This window comes from Alosa sapidissima, chromosome 21 (genome assembly GCF_018492685.1).
Source record: "Alosa sapidissima isolate fAloSap1 chromosome 21, fAloSap1.pri, whole genome shotgun sequence".
NCBI classification, from domain to species: Eukaryota; Metazoa; Chordata; class Actinopteri; order Clupeiformes; family Clupeidae; genus Alosa; species Alosa sapidissima.
The window spans coordinates 26,882,314-26,901,520 of NC_055977.1; the positions used below are offsets into that span (position 1 = coordinate 26,882,314).

The 19,207-nt window shown below is 42.5% G+C and overlaps 2 protein-coding genes and 2 non-coding genes across 7 annotated transcripts in view; all 4 read left to right on the forward strand.

Moving 5' to 3' along the window:
- The first annotated feature begins 985 nt into the window (after positions 1 to 985).
- On the forward strand, positions 986 to 7,476 carry rab42a (RAB42, member RAS oncogene family a). Its single transcript, XM_042077362.1, has 2 exons — positions 986 to 1,403; positions 2,724 to 7,476. Exons 1-2 carry the CDS (start codon positions 1,189 to 1,191, stop codon positions 3,160 to 3,162), a joined length of 654 nt encoding a protein of 217 aa, XP_041933296.1. The 5' UTR covers positions 986 to 1,188; the 3' UTR covers positions 3,163 to 7,476.
- An 887-nt stretch (positions 7,477 to 8,363) lies between these two features.
- Positions 8,364 to 8,498, forward strand: LOC121696369. Its single transcript, XR_006026311.1, has one exon. It is a non-coding gene; the product is annotated as a U11 spliceosomal RNA (small nuclear RNA).
- Positions 8,375 to 19,207, forward strand: part of gmeb1 (glucocorticoid modulatory element binding protein 1) — a 15,905-nt gene continuing 5,072 nt past the window's right edge. The window contains exons 1-6 of one of the 4 annotated variants that reach the window (XM_042077357.1): positions 8,375 to 8,911; positions 10,082 to 10,238; positions 10,826 to 10,881; positions 11,137 to 11,255; positions 12,727 to 12,830; positions 16,124 to 16,272. In XM_042077357.1, the coding sequence (XP_041933291.1) occupies positions 8,860 to 8,911; positions 10,082 to 10,238; positions 10,826 to 10,881; positions 11,137 to 11,255; positions 12,727 to 12,830; positions 16,124 to 16,272 (637 nt within the window). In that variant the 5' untranslated portion in view covers positions 8,375 to 8,859. The other 3 variants (XM_042077360.1, XM_042077359.1, XM_042077358.1) reach the window with 3 other exon arrangements.
- Positions 13,111 to 13,246, forward strand: LOC121696370. The gene has a single exon (XR_006026312.1). It is a non-coding gene; the product is annotated as a U11 spliceosomal RNA (small nuclear RNA).

Here is a 19,207-nt window from a genome sequence, read left to right on the forward strand (position 1 = left end):
AACATAGGCTAGAGAAATTGGGGCCAGGTTTATTAGGCTGGAATGTGTAGCCTAACCTACAAACCAACGTTTTTGGGACAGACAAGATAAAATTATCACAAGATAAAACGTGTACTAAACCAACAGAATCCCATCACGTGACAATGGTATTAGGCCAGGCTAGAGTAGATTAGTTAAATTGCAGAGTGATTACATTGTTCTTGTTGGTAGAGTAAAGGTCAGGTTAGGTCTTGATTTATTCTTTGTTATTTGCAGTTTAGCCTATAGTCTCTGAGATGTATCTCAAAGTCCCCTTCCATTTGTTCATTGATGGAGGGCGTTTAGTCGTAGGCTATTTGTTAATCTCGCAAAAATAGCAAGAACAGCACATCGCTGTAAAACTAGGCTATTAGGCATCATAGTCAGTATTTACTGTGTTTTAAATTAGTTTTACTAACATCCAGGGAAAGTATCATGCCTACGCTCCTGCCTATTCCGTTGCCTAGTGGGGCTGATTTCAGTACCATGGACAGAGCGTCCTCGGACCACCGAGACACGGCAAAGTATTGCATCAGTTCTTGTTTTGGGTGACCTACAGGACACTTGAAACCTCAACTGGTGACAAAAATGTGTAAACCTGTTAACATTGAGACCTTTACCTATGCATATGCAAACATTTTTGTTAGTAAAGTATCATGACCTAGCCTACATGATAATAATATAGGCTGTGCTCTTCTTGATGGATATCCCACCCCCTTTAAAACTACATACTTTTTTGGCGTTCATGGACTATCTACTTACAAGACTGGGTTAATCTACCTTGCTTTATGAGGTTCATTTGACATAATTAGCTCCAAGCATAGCATAGCCTATACAGGCCCAGCTGCCTATAGCATTGCCTAGGCTATTGCATTATCTTTCACTCAAATAAGCATGTCAGGTATTTGTGCATAATGTAAACAAAACAGATACGTTTTCCTTGACACGATAACCCACTTAATGAATTTAAAACGGAAAGCGTAACCATAGCGGTTGCACCACAGCTTAGATAAAGCACAAAGTCATGTGACTGCAGCACTGAATTGCGCTCGCAAAGGCTATGCTTGGCTGTCCCCTTCCTGATCGTCAACTCAGTCTCTGGCTGAATGTAAACACCTTGTGCTGCTTTCTTCAAAAATTATCTGCACGAGTTTTAAACACAGCCATGCCATGGATACTCTGTGGCAATATCAGTTCAGGATAATTTTACTGGGGGACTCAACGGTAGGAAAATCGTCTTTGTTGAAACGCTTCACTGACGGAATATACAGCGATGTGGCGGACCCCACCGTCGGTGTGGATTTCTACGCCCGTTCACTAGATATCGAACCTGGAGTCAAAATCAAGCTTCAGTTGTGGGATACTGCTGGCCAAGAACGTTTTAGGTGAGCAGCCCTATCTATTTTCTGTATTGAAATCTGTCTACTGTGATGAAATACGTGAAATCTGCTCTTCCGATTTAATCATAAATTAATCACGCGAAACAACGGTGGTATAGCGTCCATGTTGCGTTGGCAGCTGCATTTTGTTGTAATATAGGCCATAGCCTATATTAATGAATTGCATTGATGTTTGCATATAAATAATGAAGCACCTTGTTGAGCCTTGGTGATTTAAACTCCAGATCAGGTCTGCACATAGATGTCAGGAAATTGGGGCACATCAGAGTCAATCGTCTGAAGAATATCGGTCCTCTTGTGTAATGAGCTTTCATGTTGCTTGTAGATGGGGTCTGTAAATAAACCCTGTCAAAAAGCGGTCAGTTAGTAGGCTACTGTATACAGAATAACTGGGTTGGCACATTATTAACCAGTTTCTCTGTAAGGTCAGGATTTTGTTTTATTTGAATGGCTGTCGTGTGCACAGCCTATAGCCTTTGTGTGGTGCATCCACATAACCTACACATATAGCCTACTACACCATCACGAGACTAGTAGGTTGTGGAGGAAAAGGTAAACAACCCGACTCCCCCACAAAGTCACTGACTGTTGATGCCTCTCGTTCATTCAGTTGAATATGATTCAGCAACAAAGCGTGACTTACACAACTCCTGTCACAGTAGAGCATTATTTTTTTTCCTTTCATAGACACACTGTTAGCGTGAGCAAGCCTGTGGGCTTTGAAGATCTGAAGGCACCCTTTGCTTTGGGAATGCACACCTTTTTGTAACAGGGATTTTATGAATACATTTATTTAGCTGATGCTTTTGTCCAAAGCTGTAATATAATGATGCAATGAATAGGCATTTCTGATCGGGGGACCAGGGAGTGTTAATGAATTCAAAGATCACTGTTGTTTATTGATACTTTTTGTTTCAGAGTCAGTGGTGATATGACTCCATTACAGTTACTGGACATGTCATTAGAAATTACAGCATATCAGACCAGCCATTATTATGGACGGCCTGACCTAGGCACCTCCCCCTCCTTGGGCCTTGGCAGGGGGTCATCAGTACACTGAACCCTGATGGCAAGCCTGCATCATATACGTACATTATGTATGCATACTGTATATAGTGTTTCTTGTTCTTGAAATACAAAATAGCCTCCCTGAATGTGTTCAGGTTTGTGTCATCATGACATGATTGTTACTCCTTCCACATCCCTGCTAATGTGATGAATAAATACATGAATTACTCAACAGCACTCAACACTCATGACAGTCTAACTGTACCGCCATTAAAAATGTGCTCCCATCTCCTCCAGGTCCATCACCACCTCTTACTACCGTAACTCGGTGGGAGGCCTGCTGGTGTTCGACCTGACCAACCGCAAGACCTTCGAGCACGTGCGCGAGTGGCACCGCGAGGTCAGCGAGCACATCCTGCCCCATCACATGGTCTACATCCTGATCGGCCACAAGAGCGACCTGTCCAAGGAGCGCAAGGTGTCCCGCGCCGAGTCCGAGCAACTGGCCGCCGAGCTGGGCGTGCGTTACGTGGAAACGTCGGCCAAGTGCAACAGCAACGTGGACCGCGCCTTCGAGTTGCTGACGCGTGACATCTTCGAGCTCATGAAGATGGGGGAGATCTCCACGCGCGACGGCTGGGACGGGGTCAAGAGTGGCCTGACCGCCAAGGTGCTCTACCCGGCGGACGAGGATGACCTGGTGCCGGGGGAGAGAGAGAAGAGCTGCAACTGCTGACTCGTCTGAGATTTTGGTTTTGTTTTGTTGGTGGGTTGCTGCCTCTGCGTCTCTCTCTCTCACACACACACACACACACACACATTTTTTTTTCCTGTCTGTTGTGTGTCCACTTCACACTGCCCTGTACACTGCTTTTTGTGCCAATGCACGCCCACTCAAACATACACACGTACACACATACACACACACACACACACACACACACACACACACACACACACACACACACACATACATATATACAGTCATGCCATGCGTATGTCTGAGCTTGGGCTCTCTTGCACCAGTGGCCCTTGTCTCGTGACATCATCATACCTGACTTCCTCTGTGTCAGTGTCCAGAGGAGGCATTCTGTCTGTTCTAGAATGGGAGACACACAAGAGTTTGTTCAGCCTAATGTGATTGGGCTGTGAGAACTGGGACTGTTTTGCTCTGCAAAATCAGAACATGCCCTGAACACAGCCCTGTGCAGAAGGAAGAGGCAGACACTGATGGGAATGTTGTGAATCCTGGCTATACTTTCTCATACTTTTAGGTTACTGAATACATCGTCCACGTAAACTGGCACCAGACTTGTGGACAATGATTTTGCAAATCGTGGTCTGGCTAGTTTCCTGTTGTTGTTCCTATTGAATTCTGTCGTTGTGTTATTTTGCTCTGTCAACACAGTCGTGAGTCTCGTGACCACGCAATCCATTTTGAAGGCGGCTCTGGTTTGATGAATGATTAACTCAAATGCCAACTGGTATAACTCATTATAACCAAGTCCATTTGAAAAAGACAACTGCTTGCTTCCATTCTCGTTAGCTAAAAATAATGTTTAGCCTTGCATAAGGCTATTTATCTAGTTGAAATTGCAAAAAAAAAAAAAAGGTTATAGGCTGCCAAACCATCTGCCGTGTTTCAATGTGTGGTGTTGGTTCAGTGGCACAAACACAAGGTCATCATCTTTCTCCAGCAGCAGTACACACAGCGTGTTCCACAGGCCTCATTTCATCTCTGTCATTCGGTGCCCTCCGGAGCCTTCAGCGCCTGTGCCGTGCGTCTGAAAGGGCAATGTCAGCATATGTGGGATCACTTTCAGAACGTCAAGACAAGAGGTTGGCCCCTCACAGTCCTGTCTTAACCAATTCTCTGGTCCTATCAATTAGCCTATCTATTCTACATGCAGCTAGCGAGACTCAGTGTGTTTATCATTATAGACATTACATTTTAATGTATATATATTTTATTTTTTAATGATATTGTTTTCACCTCACCTTATCATTAGTGTGATTATGTGATTATGTAAATGTGAACAGCTCACCTGCTTGGTTAAAAATGTAAGATTTCCCCCCAACCCTGTTAAAAGTCTGAATCATGAATTCTTCTTGACCCACATTCCCGTTGCTGTTGTATTCACAGACTGGTGAAGTGGGAGGAAATCTCACAAAAGAGCATCGCCTGTTTCCTATTGTGTTTAAAGGCCAGTCATCAGCTGATCCTGGCCTCATTCGCAGAACCGTGGCCCTTAAGGTTAGGTTGAGCAGGCTCTCGCAAACATCACTCATATAATGACCAGGGCAGTTGGTCAGTGCCTCCTTTGCCCAAAGGTCTCTGTGGTGAGTTGAACACAGCCATAAGTCCCGTGCAGGCCCTTACAGCGCCTCTAAGCATTTAGCCGTTATCACACATTTATTCACTGAGCATCGTCGACCTCTTTGTCTTACACAGAGAAAACGCTTGTGTGTCTAATTGGCTCCTTTTGTCTGGTCATGCTTCTGTGTCAAAATCCATTGTATAAACAGAATTTAGGATTATACACTTCACAAAGAATCCTTGTTCTTGTCTAAATAGGAACGCTAAATAAAGTACACATATCATTTTTGTTCTTACCTTTTTGTTCATTTTGCCCTTATTTGGGTATGTTAAGCAACAAGCCCATCTGTTCTCCATCTGTTTTCTGTCATTCTGTGATGTTTCTATGGTATGGCTCTGTGATGTTTCTATGGGATGGCTCTGTGAGAGCCAAAGTCATATCTGCTACCTCTGAGGAAGAGCTTGGTGCACACACTAGACACATTCTTGCGTAATCAGATTTTCTCTCACTCTCTGTCCTCCTCAGCCTGCCTCTCTTTCTCTCTGTCTCTCTCTCTCTCTCTCTCTCTCTCTCTCTCTGTCTCTCTCTCGTTGTCTCGTATCTCCACTCACCAGCATAACACTATGACAATACACACACAAGCATTGTTATGGACAGTGTGAGATTGCTTTTATAATAATCATGGCTCATGATTTTGGAGGCCAAGGCAATACAATATTGGGGTGGTGTGGGCAACATGTCATATTTACATCGAAAAACAACTGTTTCTATGGTTAATCATTCCAAAGCTACTTCAAAGATTACACAATTATACATATTGTATATATAACCATAGGTGGAAATTGTATTATTTTTTATCATAAATACATGAGAAAAAGGTTGTTCTACGTAAATCCATAGACCACTGACCAGTCTATAGCCAATATCTGTACTTTTTCATGTCACTTTTATCTATTCTTTGTGTGACAATCAGAATGGATCCTGCTTTCATCGTGTTTTAATAGCAAAAACAATCCTCTCCTTCAGGTGCCAAATGTCCTTTAAATGTAAGAGTGATCAAGGAGGAGAGAAGGCAGAGAAAGAAAGAGGGGGAGGGAAAGAAAGAGGGGGAGGGAAAGAAAGAAAAAAAGAGAGAAAAAATACAAAACCGCTGCTTTACATAACTGAGCCAGAAACAAACCATCCTCAGCTGCCCCGCTAGGCTGCATTGTTATTCTCATGTACAGGGTTAAGTTTGTACAGATATTTATATTATTATTGTATTATTTTATTTTTATTTTTAGGCATTGCTTATAGACGTGCTGTACAGTAGCCAATATAGTGTGCATGCAACATGTTCCACCAGGTACCAGGGCCACTACGCTACATGTTCACAAGCAATGCTCTTGTCTTCTGGAAACAGAGCAGATGTTTAACACACAAGGATATATGGACCTTAAGAAATGTAGACCTGAAGATATATGTGCAAAAGCAAAAGCTGACATTGTTATCTTTGCGTTGTTATCAAACATGTTTGAAGGTGATGGTGGGGGATCTTTGGTTGGGTCGGCATCACTGGGGCAGGAGCACAAATTCAGACAGGAGTAATGATGACACTGACTGACTGGATATATCTCTGTGATAGCTTCACAATGAAAAATACTAATAACTAGAAATACTAATTTTAGTCATTGTGATTTATCTGTAGGAACAACAGACAGCTAATATAAACATATGATATAAAATACTCATTCCTTTTTAACAGTGGGAAAAGCAAAGAAATGTTGTATTCCCACAGGATGAATACTTCTAAGTTGATCTAGGGCATGGGTGACTTCATAATCTCATGCAGTCTCAGTTGAGATTAAACTGTGCCCTAGAATCTAGTCTGATCAGCAACAACCTGATCAGTTTGGCAATTCAGTTTTCTCTCTCTGCTTTGATGCAAGCTTGCCCAGACATTTAGTTTGATTTAAATATGGTTTGTGACTGTAATTATTTAAAACCCACTTCAGCTGTTTGAAAAAGAAAAATGTGCCAAGCACTCTGGTGCCCCTTGTGGTAAGAAATAATAATAGCAATCTGCCTTTGACTTACCATTTGGTAAAGGCTGTGAATTGCACTATTGTGACAGGGTGTATATGAAAGTGAAATGTTCCTCTGAATGACTTGTCAATTCATTGTTATTTGTCAGTCACCAATGAAATTAATAACAACCCTGTAACATGATCTAAATATACTGCTTTACGAGTTGAATGTAAAGAGTGGATCTGATTATTGTTAATTATCATTATTTGCTGTTTAAAATAATATGAGATTGATTGTACTGTGATTGCTCTTAGCAGAACCTTCTGGTTACTTCCTGGAAAACACACGTGTTTATTTTTTACCCTCTACAGCTGATCCAAAGGAACAAACAAACAAACACAAACATGTTGCTTGCAAGCACTAAACTGATCCCACAATGTACACAATTGTCATTTATAAGCAGTCACTTCATCACTTAACATGCTAAACTTTGAGAGCATTGTGAGATATGTGATTAGCTAGCGTTAACACTTAATGGAGTGAAATCTTGCCAGTGACCGTTCAAAAGGACTGATCCATTATGTTGGTAAATGTCCTGCTCTCTTTCACCATCTCCCCTTTCAAATAAAGTGTGAACCTCAGGGGTTCAACACAACCCTTATGGTGGTTCAAACACATTCAATGTTTACATGCCATATGGTCAAATAAAAGTAGCCTAAAAACAATACACTGTCTCATATGTGTATCAAGCTTCCAGGACTCAGAAAATATCTGAGTTATGGTTTGATATGTGGTGAATAAAATAAACATTCCTAACACTGAATGCCACCTAAGCCTAATTTCATTTGATCACATGTAAGCCGACCTGTGATAGGGTTAGTAACCAGACAAGGCCTAGGGGGATTCTAGATCCATCTATCCATGAATTCGTTGAGAACTCAATTGTCTGAAATGCATCTATAGAAGCCTAGTAACACTGTAACTCAAGCAAACAAACACTGCCAGAGTAGCCGAACATTAAATTATTTCGACTATAGAATTTCCTTAATAAATCAAGTTTGACAGATGTCAAACCTGAACTCGTCAAATAAACAGCTGCAAAAAAATTAGCTAGGCCAACTTATCTCGTTGCTGATACAACATAGCAATTCATGGACAACTTCAACTAGTCTATTAAATTGCTTGATTGCATTACTCAAATTCTGTTTGGACATGAGCAATTTCATCTGTCAGAGACTAAATTTAATATGCTTCGCCTTTAGAATGAGTAGGCCTAAGTCATTATAGGCCTAACTGTTTCTGTGCACTGATATTTAGTCACTCTCAGAGGCCAATCAAAAACGCAGTTTCGTGCCAATGCATGACGTCTTCTTCACTTCCCATGATGCTTTGCACTGCTAGAATGATCTCTTTATTTTGTTAGATCATTCCCAGATTACCCTGTGTGGGAAATCAAAGTGTGTACAATACTATATTTTATTTATACAATGACACCAAATAAATGTTTGTAATTTTAGTTCATTCTACGCAGTACGTATGACAAACAACTCCCACCGTTATTGACATGAGTATTGCACCGAGACTGGAGCTACACCATTCCGCTGTTTGTACTAAAAAGGGTATCTGCCGTGACTGGCACAGGGAGGGAGGAATAATCTGACTTCCCTGCGGAATCGATATCAAGAGATTTCGGATGCATAATTTTTACTCTCCGGGGTTGCCAATGATCGTTTATCTTGGCGCCCCACTTGTTGATGTTGAAAAATAAATTTATACTATGAGATTAACGCTCACTCATTTCTTCTCCATTGCAGTTTAAACAAAGTAGAATAATCAGTAGTGTTGAAAAATGTTATCCTAGCCTAGGTACTGTTGTAGAAAAGAACAAGGACAACAAGATCAGATTATGCAACTGCATGCAGTGAGAACGTGTTTTGCGTGAATATTTACGATTCGGTAACAGAATGAATCAGAAAATCAAGATGACCTAACAGACATCCTACCATTTCACAGCAACGAATGCAAAATCGTGAATTGAGGCTTTTTCTGTCTATGGCTTGAACAGGGATGAGCCTTACCAGGAAGTGTATCTCGAATCTGGACTGCGCATGTTCGCAAGCATTTCAGAATGTAAGGATGTGTTCGACGTCGTTGTAAAAGGTAGGAAAACGGCACACTGGTGTTTTTTGGGAACATTTATTCTTGACGTATGTCGCTCTCACAGGTCTTAGTTTCAGTTTGGGACATAGTATGGGTTTGGCTGAAGTTATTATCTCGGACGCAACCTTCTCTCGGAATGGCGGAGCAACGCCGCCGTCGCGCTCCAGTTAGTGTACGTGCCGCCGCACAGGGAGACGTCATTTTGAGGGGGAGTGAGGAATTGAAAATGCACGGCGGACGTACGTTAACGTTAGTTTAGAAACAAGCGGCACGTCGGACGTTGTTGTCATCTACCTACTGATCTGTGGCGCAAATGCTGCCTATGGTGAATGTAGGCACACATCCACAGTTGGTCCTGCAAGCATGGGACGCTGGCTTATGGTGCTAGTATAGCATTAGCTTCTTAGCCGCCTAACGTTAGCTTGTATGTACACGTTAGCTAACCCTAGCTATTTTACTGGCGAGGTGACGTGAGAAACCTATAACACTCTGTTGAGTTCAAGAGTGGTTCAGTATCTCTTTAGAAATGTAACATGTTTGCTAAATTCTCTAGTTTAAGACAAACACACTTCTGAGTAAAGCTGGTCGACGGTGTGCTATAGGTTATGATGGCCAGGGTTAGCTTATACAGCTAGCCATAAACAGTCCTCAATTTGGCAAATCCAGTCACTTTGTCAGCTACTTTTAGCCGGTTGGTACAACAGCCACAGAGCTAACCATCAGTTATGGTGGTAATTGACTAACGTTACATTGAAATGCATGATAATCTGTTGTGGTCAACTCTTTGGAAACAATGGAAAAGTTTGCAAGTTTGTAAATGTATTCTATTTATATAAGGTTGGTGTAGACTCGATACTGTGTTTTAAACTGAGCGTCGTGACCTCAAAGTTTATTGTTGAGTTCACGTCCCCATCACAACACAGCCTCATGTAGGATGGAATGGAACATCACTTCTAAACACCTCAAGGAAAAACGATAATGCTTGTTTCTGTTGTACAAATACATTTTGTCACCACTCAGTGCATTGATGAACCAGTGAGTAGTGCTAATTAAAGAGGGGCAACAAAAAATCCAACCACGGTCAAACATACCCCACACAATCTCTACCTACAGTGGTTGTGGGTGAGGGCTGAAACAATAAAGACCATTTATCCACCCCTCTGCCATTAGCACAGTGCACAGACGCGACGGCTATGGCGAACACAGAGGTCACTGTGTCCATGGGGGACATGGTGGTGGTAAAAACCACAGACCAGGACGAGGAGGGCGACCCAGACAATGGAGGAAAAACGCAGGTCATCCTTCAGCTTCAGCCCATCACATCTGGGTAAGATACCAGGAGGGTGTTCCAATAATGTAGTTTACTGACAAACCTGGGTAAGTTAACTCAGCGTAACCTAAGTAGGGAAACGCTTCAGATAATCACAGGATAGGCATTACAATACCTTGTGCTGTAGATAGGTTATTTCCCTACAATGGGCAATCAATGACCAAGTGTATTTAACAATACACAACATGAGGCAGGATACTACAACGCACAGTTGGCTGGTGGCAGATGTTGTCACGCACCACATGTACCCAGGATCTGTGAAGGCCCTCCCTCACAGTACCATGTGGCCAGGATCTGTAAAGGCCCTCCCTCACAGTACCACATGTAGCCAGTAGCCTGAATGTAGGAAAATTAAACTGTAGGGCGCTTATTTTTGGAGGTGTACTATTTACTCTGCGTAACTTACCCAGGAATGCCAGTCCAAGCCTTGTGGAATAGTCCCCCTGACAGAGTCCAACTCTCCGTCCAGCTGCCTCTCATGTTCGTGCCATATTTCTGTCAGCAAAAACAGTGAGTGATGAGAATCTGACTGCTAATGAAATGTTTTGTGGGTGTGTTTAATGGCGTATTCTGTTTTGGTGCAGGTTGGGGGAGGATTCTGGGGAGGCGGAAACAGCTGTGGTGGCAGTGGAGGCACAGGGTGAGTGATGAGAAACAACCATCTGAGACGAGAGGAGAGGAGGAATTTATCAACACTCAGGGTTGATCACGATCATCATAGCTGTTGCTATGATTTGTGTTCTTTGAGTGGGTGATGCTTGTCATTAGCAAAGCTTATTGCAGATGATTGTCATTGTATAATGCAGTTATTCTGTTTGCATTTTCTCTCTCTACCTCTCTCTCTCCCCCTCTCTGTACTCACTCTCTCTCTCTCTCTCTCTCTCCACTCTTTTAGAGGAGGCATTAGATGAGGAGGGAGTGGAGTTAGGATACCCCATTACTTGTGGAGAGAGTCGAGCGGTGCTCCTCTTTAAGAAGTTCGTATGTCCCGGAATCAATGTGAAATGTGTGCGGGTAAGCAGCTGAGTTTTGTATTATCATACCATATCCCATCACATGAGGGAGACACACTCACACTAAAATATTACTCGATAGGTATATTCAAGGATTCAAGGATTTTTATTAGTCACATACGTAGATATACTTTGTAGTAAAATGGCATTTTAGCTGCTCAACTTTCCTGTGCAGAGGAGTCCTGAGGTATCACTAACTACTCATAAGGATAAAGAAGAAAGATTAAAAAGAATTTAATAAATAGATTGAGAGAGAATGTGGTAAAAAGTGTAGTGTGTGTAAGTGCAGTGTGACAAGTCCATGTAATTTAGTTTAAAGAGTTTTATATGTGTTCAGGATGCGGATGGCTTGGGGAAACAAACACCTCTTCAGTCTTTCTGTTTTAGCCATTTGCAAACAGAGACGTCTGCCTGACCTCAGTGGTTTGAACTGTCCATGGTCAGGGTGTGAAATGATGTGCAGTGTCTGTGTAGTTTATGATAAAGCAACTTGACTTCACTTTTTCTTAACATATTCTTGTTTTTTGGGATGTCAGATAAGTCTATGAGGTATCACCCCATATGAAAATGAACACTTGTGCTCTAACAACCCTTTCTGTCATATCACAACCTGGAACAAGTCATTTGTGCCTTCATATAACATCAGGGCTTGATTACTGCAATTCCCTCTACCTAGGTCGCCCCCAATTACCTTTAGGTGGTCCAGAACGCAGTGGCAAGGCTGCTAACTGGTACCAAAAAACTGGAGCATATTACACCAGTCTTAGCCTCCCTTCACTGGCTCCCTGTCCATTATAGAATCTAATTTAAGATTCTGCTAATGGTTTTTAAAGCACAAAATGGTCTGGCCCCAATCTACATCCCTGACCTCATACACCCCCATGTCTCTTAGATCTGGCAACAAAGACCTTCTTCACATCCCCCGCTAAGGCAAAAAGGCCACAGAGCCTTTGCTGTCGCTGCTCCACGCTTGTGGAATCAGCTACCACCTGATATAGGAACTGCCCCCTCCATCACTGCTTTTAAACCCAGGCTCAAAACCCACCTGTACTCTATGGCCTTCTCTGCACTCGAACGTGCCGTGCTTGCTTTCTGTGTCCTGCTGGTTCTTGTTTAATGAGTAGATGTATGTGTATAAGAATTTTATTTTTATTTATTTTATTTTATTTTTATTTCTGTTTTGAAAACAGCACTTTGGTCAGCGTAAGCTGTGCATAAATGTGCTATACAAATACATTTGATAATAATGACATATCATTTTGTAATACAGATTCCCACATGGGCATTCATTATGTCTGCTGTTTCAAGATGGCTTTCTTATCTCATGACAGCATGCCAGCAGCTAGAGATGGATGTTATTTCTCGTCAGGCCAACTGTTAAGTGTTTGTTTCCAGTAGAATATCAGAACATATTTTAAGACATTGCTTCTGCCACTCTCTCTCTCTCTCTCTCTCTCTCTCTCTCTCTGCAGTATGAGGACCAGTTGATTAGTCCTAAGCAGTTTGTGCACATGTCAGGGAAAGCCACACTCAAGGACTGGAAGAGAGCCATCAGAATGGGTGGGGTCATGCTCAGGTAAGCCGAGGCGCCACCCAGTCACATGGTGTGGTACCAGCTTCCCATGATGCTCCTCTATACATATGTAGAGCATTTTTATCTGTACATGATTATTCTTTAATAGTCGTATTTCTTTCACATAGTTATGTGTAACATGTTAAGTGTGACATGGAAGGATCATTTTTATAAGGTGTCAAGGAAGCGTTGCTTCAAAAGTCAGTGTGAAAGTACCTGTGCCTACCATCACTGTATTAGGTAGAGAAGTACACCAGACCCATACTATTTTCTATACGATGGTAAAAAGGGCATCTGCTGTGACTAGCACAAGGACAACAGAGGAATCTCTTGTTTACCTTGCGGAATCAACATCAAAAGATTTCGGATGCAAAATTTTTGATGTGGAGTTGCCAATGATCGATTATCTTGGTGCTCCTTCTCTTTATGTGAAAGTAACTTTCTGGTTGAGTTTAGCTGATTGATGTTTATGTACATACAGCTGCTGGTAAAATAAACATTGAATGCTGTAGCTGGTAATCCAGCAACATTTGTAAATAAAATGTTGACATGTTTATAATCACTTTTTTATTTTCTTTTTAAATTAAACAACCAATTATATCGAAGTCACATACTATATTATTCCAAAATATATTGATTTATTCTTGCATTTGTAATATTCAAATTAATATATTAATTTTATATATTGTCATTAAATCTGTGTTTTCTTGATGTACAAAATCATTGAAATTCCAGGCACACTTGAGGTCTTTAGGTTCTTGAAATCTTTTAGAACAAAATGAGCTATATTACTTTTGCAACGCAACAGAGAAAGGTCAAGTTTAATAAGCTTCAGCTTTTGATGTCGTCTCCTTATTCACTGTCATTTCCCTTTCATTAGATAGTGATGAATTCATCCATTAAATTAGCATATCACTTGTTAGACTTTTATTGTTTCCATTTCTGTGGAGATTTCATTGACTTTGCTCAGCATATTAATTGGCATTATATTGAGATATGCCGAGTGAAACGGAACGCCTGAAAGGAATACAAAACCCCAGTCGGGTGTGTTTATACACTCCGCGTTGCTGCAAGCTCTCAAGTCAATTAGCGTGGTCGTGTATTGCCTAAATAGCAATTGTCCAGCATCAAGTAATAACTGATCTTACAAATTATTCTATTATGTTCTGCCTGAAATATTTATGTAATATTTGTACACTGAGAAAGTGAGAAAAACAGCTTCACTTATTAGCAGTTTTGAATCACATTGGAGCCTGATGGATTCGTACACTTTGATTTCATCATGCCCATCAGGTCTCTTATAGAACATCTATTCCCTAAAATATGTATTTACAATCTCAATACAACTTTATAAGTTGTAATTAGTTGTAATAAAACATGCAGCATATTTATCTAAATGTCAACTGTGTTCTAGATTACAGATTAGTATTCTTAACAGGATAACACCACTGACACTGTGGCCTGTTGCAAATGTCTCAGGTGTAATTTGGTGTATTACGGATATACCATTATATTACATATACCATCACACAGTTGTCTTCAAGTTTGTTATTTGTTGAATGAGAAATGAATGCATCCAGATCTTAATGTAGTGCTACTTTTTTATTTCAAGAAGATAATTGTGTTTATGTTCCCCCGGGGATGACCAAACGTTTTCTTTGAGCTGTTGAGCACATGCGATTATGTGGACTAGCTCTCCTCTTCCCCTTACCCTGTGTGTTTCTCTTCTGTCTAACCCCTCACCACATGTGCTGTTCCACTCACCCATTACCCTGTCGTTCCCCTCACCACATGTGCTGTTCCCCTCACCCATTACCCTGTCATTCCCCTCACCACATGTGCTATTCCCCTCACCACATATGCTGTTCCCCTCACCACATGTGCTGTTCCCCTCACCACATGTGCTGTTCCCCTCACCCTGTTGTTCCTACTCACCACATGTGCTGTTCCTCTAACCCAGGGGTATTCAATTAATCTTCAGCGAGGTCCAGTTACGGAAAATTTCCTCAAGCAAAGGTCCGGAGCATCATAATGTTTAACGTGCGTGTTTAGGCTATGTATATGTATGTATGTATAATATTAGGATGGATGGATGGAGCCTAGTTGTAGATAGATAGATAGATAGATAGATAGATAGATAGATAGATACTTTATTGATCCCCAGGGGAAATTCAAGAAATAGAAGATTGTAGGCCTAGGCCTAATGTTTAATGTGAAATAAAATAAGTAGCCTAAAAGGCAACATTTGAAATGAGGAGGAATAAGGCAAGATAAGAGTAGCCTAATTGGGGAGAAAAACTGAGTAGCCTTGGCCATTTTTAACATCTTAACGTGAACTTAAAATCAAATTTGAGCTGAGACAATGGATATTCCACAGCTGGTTCCTTGAACCCATTAATCAGCAAGTTTAATTTAATTTTTTTAGTTTTTTTTTTATGTTGACCCGAAATCCTGGAAACCCAGGAATATCACGTTGTTGGGCAGTGAATGCATAGGCTTAACTAGATTGTGGTGGATCAATCATATTGCCTTCTTAAATCGTAAAATATTCTGTGGTCTCAGTTCACTGTTGAATGGGCCTAGCATACCCTATGCTTGCTCAAAATATATGCTTTGTCTAGTAGAGGTGCTTCAAATTGGCGCTTAATATCGCCTGTCTCAGAATATATAGAACAGGTCCAGGGCAGTTCCGCGCAAAACTGTCACATCCATATTTAGTTGGCGTAACGGACGTGACAGTTTTGCAAGGTATTGCCCCTGTATCGTTATATAAAGCTCTGTTCTCGCTGTCTAGCTTTCTCCTCTTTGAGCAATCGATGATTTGAAAATAACTTAGATATCCATCTGATTGTTTCTTGTCCCGTCTCCTCTCCTCGCTCGTTTCAGGCTATCAGTCTCTTCTCCATAGTAGACTACTTTACTCACTGACTCGACTTTATCAGAATTAACAGATTTCACTGGCTGATTAGCAGCAAGCGAAATGATGATTCCTGAAGCTCCTGAAGTAAATGCTGTTATCCTAACCAACGAAACATTTAGCGCAGCTTTGAAATCTTACGTGAAAATCTAAATTAGGCTATTATGGTCTGGGTCCGGATAGGATCACGTCACGGTCCGGACTCGGACCACGCTCCGCCATTTGGGGATGGCTGCTCTAACCTGTCGTTCTCCTCACCACATGTGCTGTTCCACTCACCACGTGTGCTGTTCCCCTCACCCTGTTGTTCCACTCACCACATGTGTTTCTCTCCTGTTCCCCTCACCACATATCTGCCCCCCCCTGGGCTCTCCTGCAGGAAGATGATGGATTCTGGCCAGCTGGACTTCTACCAGCACAGCACTCTGTGCACCAACACCTGCCGCAGCACCAAGTTCGACCTGCTCATCAGCAACACCCGCTTCCCGCCCGACAGCACCCTGCTGTCAACGCCCACCTCTACCACAGGTGAGAGACGCGTACGCCAATAAGCCACACCCCCACTGTGGGTCAGCAAGGGTCTGCAGAAGTTGGTGGACTTTTTAGTCTTTATGCAGACAGAGTAGTAGAGATGTGATCGAAAATTATTCTATTCTATTCTATTCTATTCTATTCCATTGTGGTGTTGTGTTCTCTTGTGTTCTCTTCTATGTTGTGCTCCGTAAGTAGTTGGAGTAAACACATTTTATTTTTACCAGTCTCCTTCTAAAGTCCCCCCCCCCCCCCCCCCCCCTTATTGTTATTTGTTAAAAGGACTAGTTTTACTTCAACAGGGATGGTGCTGCTCGGGCAAGGATCACTACTTGAGCTGTTTTAGAATTAGATAGATAGATAGATAGATAGATAGATAGATACTTTATTGATCCTCAAGGGGAAATTCAAGGGTCTCAGTAGCATACAGACATAACACACAACATGCACTTACAGCAGAAATGGTAAACATAAGTGTAAGTATAAACATATAACTAAACTCCACTGTACAATAAAGACAGTAGAAGATAAGACAGATAAGAAAACTAACAAAACTAAATACTAAATACACTATATAAGTTAAATTAAGAAAGTCTAATGTGCTTAAGGGAGATCAAGCATAAGACGCTTGTAGTGACAGGGCCGGGACTGGTGAGGTGCTAAAGGGAGTGAGTGTCATGGTGAAGGTGCAAACAGTAGTCCAACCATGTGTGCCTGGCAAGGTGCTGAAGAGAGTGAGTGTCATGGTGAAGGTGCAAAAAGTAGTCCAACATTAGTCCAACAGTGCAACAGTGCAAGAGTAAGGTCTAGAGACCAGCATAAATAATATAGACAAATAGGAGAGTAAAGTGTAATGTAGACAAGGTAAAATAAAAAACTATTTCAGTGCAAGAACAGGTTGAGGTAATAGCCATTCATTCATTCAGTATTGTATCAGAAGCCTGACCGCAGCCATTGATCATGTGTGCTAATATAGCATGAAAAACAGTGTAGCAGTAAAACAGTAGTGAAAACATTAGGCTGTGTACAATAGTAAAACAGTAGTAAGTAGTAGTGGGAAGTCAGTACTCAAAAAACATGGACATGGAGAGGGTGGAGAGGCAGACAGACTAAGCAGAGAAGTCTATCTCTCCTCTTCCCGTTAGTGAGGCATTGAACAGTTCAATGGCCCTAGGAACAAATTACTTCCTCAGCCTTTCAGTTGTGCATGGCAGTGAGTGAAGTCTCCAGCTGATCAAGCTCTTTTGGTTTTTGATAGTGCTGTAGAGCGGATGACATTCATTGTCCAAGATGTTGATCAGTTTAGGGTCCTTTTGTCAGATATTGAAGTGATTCACTCCAGTTCAGCTCCCACTACAGAGCCAGCCTTCCTTACCAGCCTGTCAATTCGCCCAGCATCCTTCTTCTTTGTGCTTCCTCCCCAGCATACCACTGCATAGAAGAGGGCGCTGGCCACAACAGACTGGTAGAACATCCTGAGGAGCTTGCTGCACACATTGAAGGACTGCAGCCTCCTCAGAAAGTACAGCCTGCTCTGTCCTTTCTTGTAGAGTGCATCAGTGTTGGCTGACCAGTCCAGTTTATTGTCCAAGTGGAGACCCAGATACTTGTAGGTGCTTACCACCTCCACATTGACCCCATCAATGGAGACTTAGAGCCTTATAGGGCTTAGACCTTCGGAAATCCACCACCATCTCCTTGGTCTTTGAGGTGTTGAGTTGAAGGTGATTGAGTTTGCACCACTGCACAAAGTCCTCCACCAGGCTCCTGTACTCCTCCTCTTGCTCGTCCCTGATACACCCCACAATTGCAGTATCATCAGAAAACTTCTGCATGTGGCATGACTCGGTGTTGTAGCAGAAGTCAGATGTGTACAGGGTGAACAGGACTGGAGAGAGCACAGTTCCCTTCAGTCTGACGAACTGTGGTCGCTCGGTCAGGTAATCTGTAATCCAGGTTACCAGGTGAGCATCCACACCCATCTGCAAGAGCTTGTCTCCCAGTCTGAGGGGTTGGATGGTGTTAAAAGCACTTGAGAAATCAAAGAACATGATTCTCACAGCACTTTTCCCCTTGTCTAGGTGAGAATGTGTCCTGTGTAGAAGATAAGGGATGGCATCGTCCACGCCCACTTTCTCCTGGTATGCAAACTGTAACGGGTCTAGTGCATGGCCATACCTGGGGTCTGAGCACACCTAAGACCAGCCGCTCCATTGTTTTCATCACATGTGATGTTAGAGCGACAGGCCTGAAGTCATTAAGCTCGCTGGGGTGTGGTTTCTTGGGAACGGGGGTGAGACATGATGTCTTCCACAGTGTTGGAACTTGTCCGAGACGTAGACTCCAGTTGAAGATGTGCTTCAGTGGCTCCCCCAGTTCAGCAGCACAGGCCATGAGCAGCCTTGGACACAGTCTGTCAGGCCCGGCTGCCTTACGAGGATGGAGTTTGATAAGATAACTTACTTGGTCCGCTGAAATGATGGGGGGGATGAGGGGAGTGGAGGGTGAGGAGGAGGAGGGGTGCTTCTGTGAGGGTTGTCGTGTGGCTAGAGACTGATGGCCATTGGCTGAAGCCATTGTTGCCGCCCTGCTCGTGGTCACCATGTGGGGGAGAGGTGCGATAGCCTGATCAGCAGTGATGATGGAGGGGGGAGGGGAGGGGGGCAGCATCTGAGGTCTGTGTGTCTGATGGCTGTTGACTGAGGTCGTTGTCACCTCTTTGTTTGTGGTCGCCATGTGGGGGAGGGGTGCAATATCCAGTGATGGTGGGGGTGAGTGTTGCACTGGTAATGAGGTGGGGTGGGGGCTGGGGGATGGGCAATCAAACCTGTTGTAAAAGTGTTTCAGCTGGTTCGCCCTGTCCAGGTCTCCCTCCACAGAGCTGCTGCTCTTCTTAAGGCCAGTGATAGATTTCATATAGTCCCACACCTCC

Excerpts from the sequence above, each read along its gene's own strand:
- rab42a (XM_042077362.1), top strand. The coding sequence starts at position 1,189 with ATGGATACTCTGTGGCAATATCAGTTCAGGATAATTTTACTGGGGGAC. Across the intron at positions 1,404-2,723 it reads GCTGGCCAAGAACGTTTTAG|GTCCATCACCACCTCTTACT; the intron begins GTGAGCAGCCCT and ends CATCTCCTCCAG.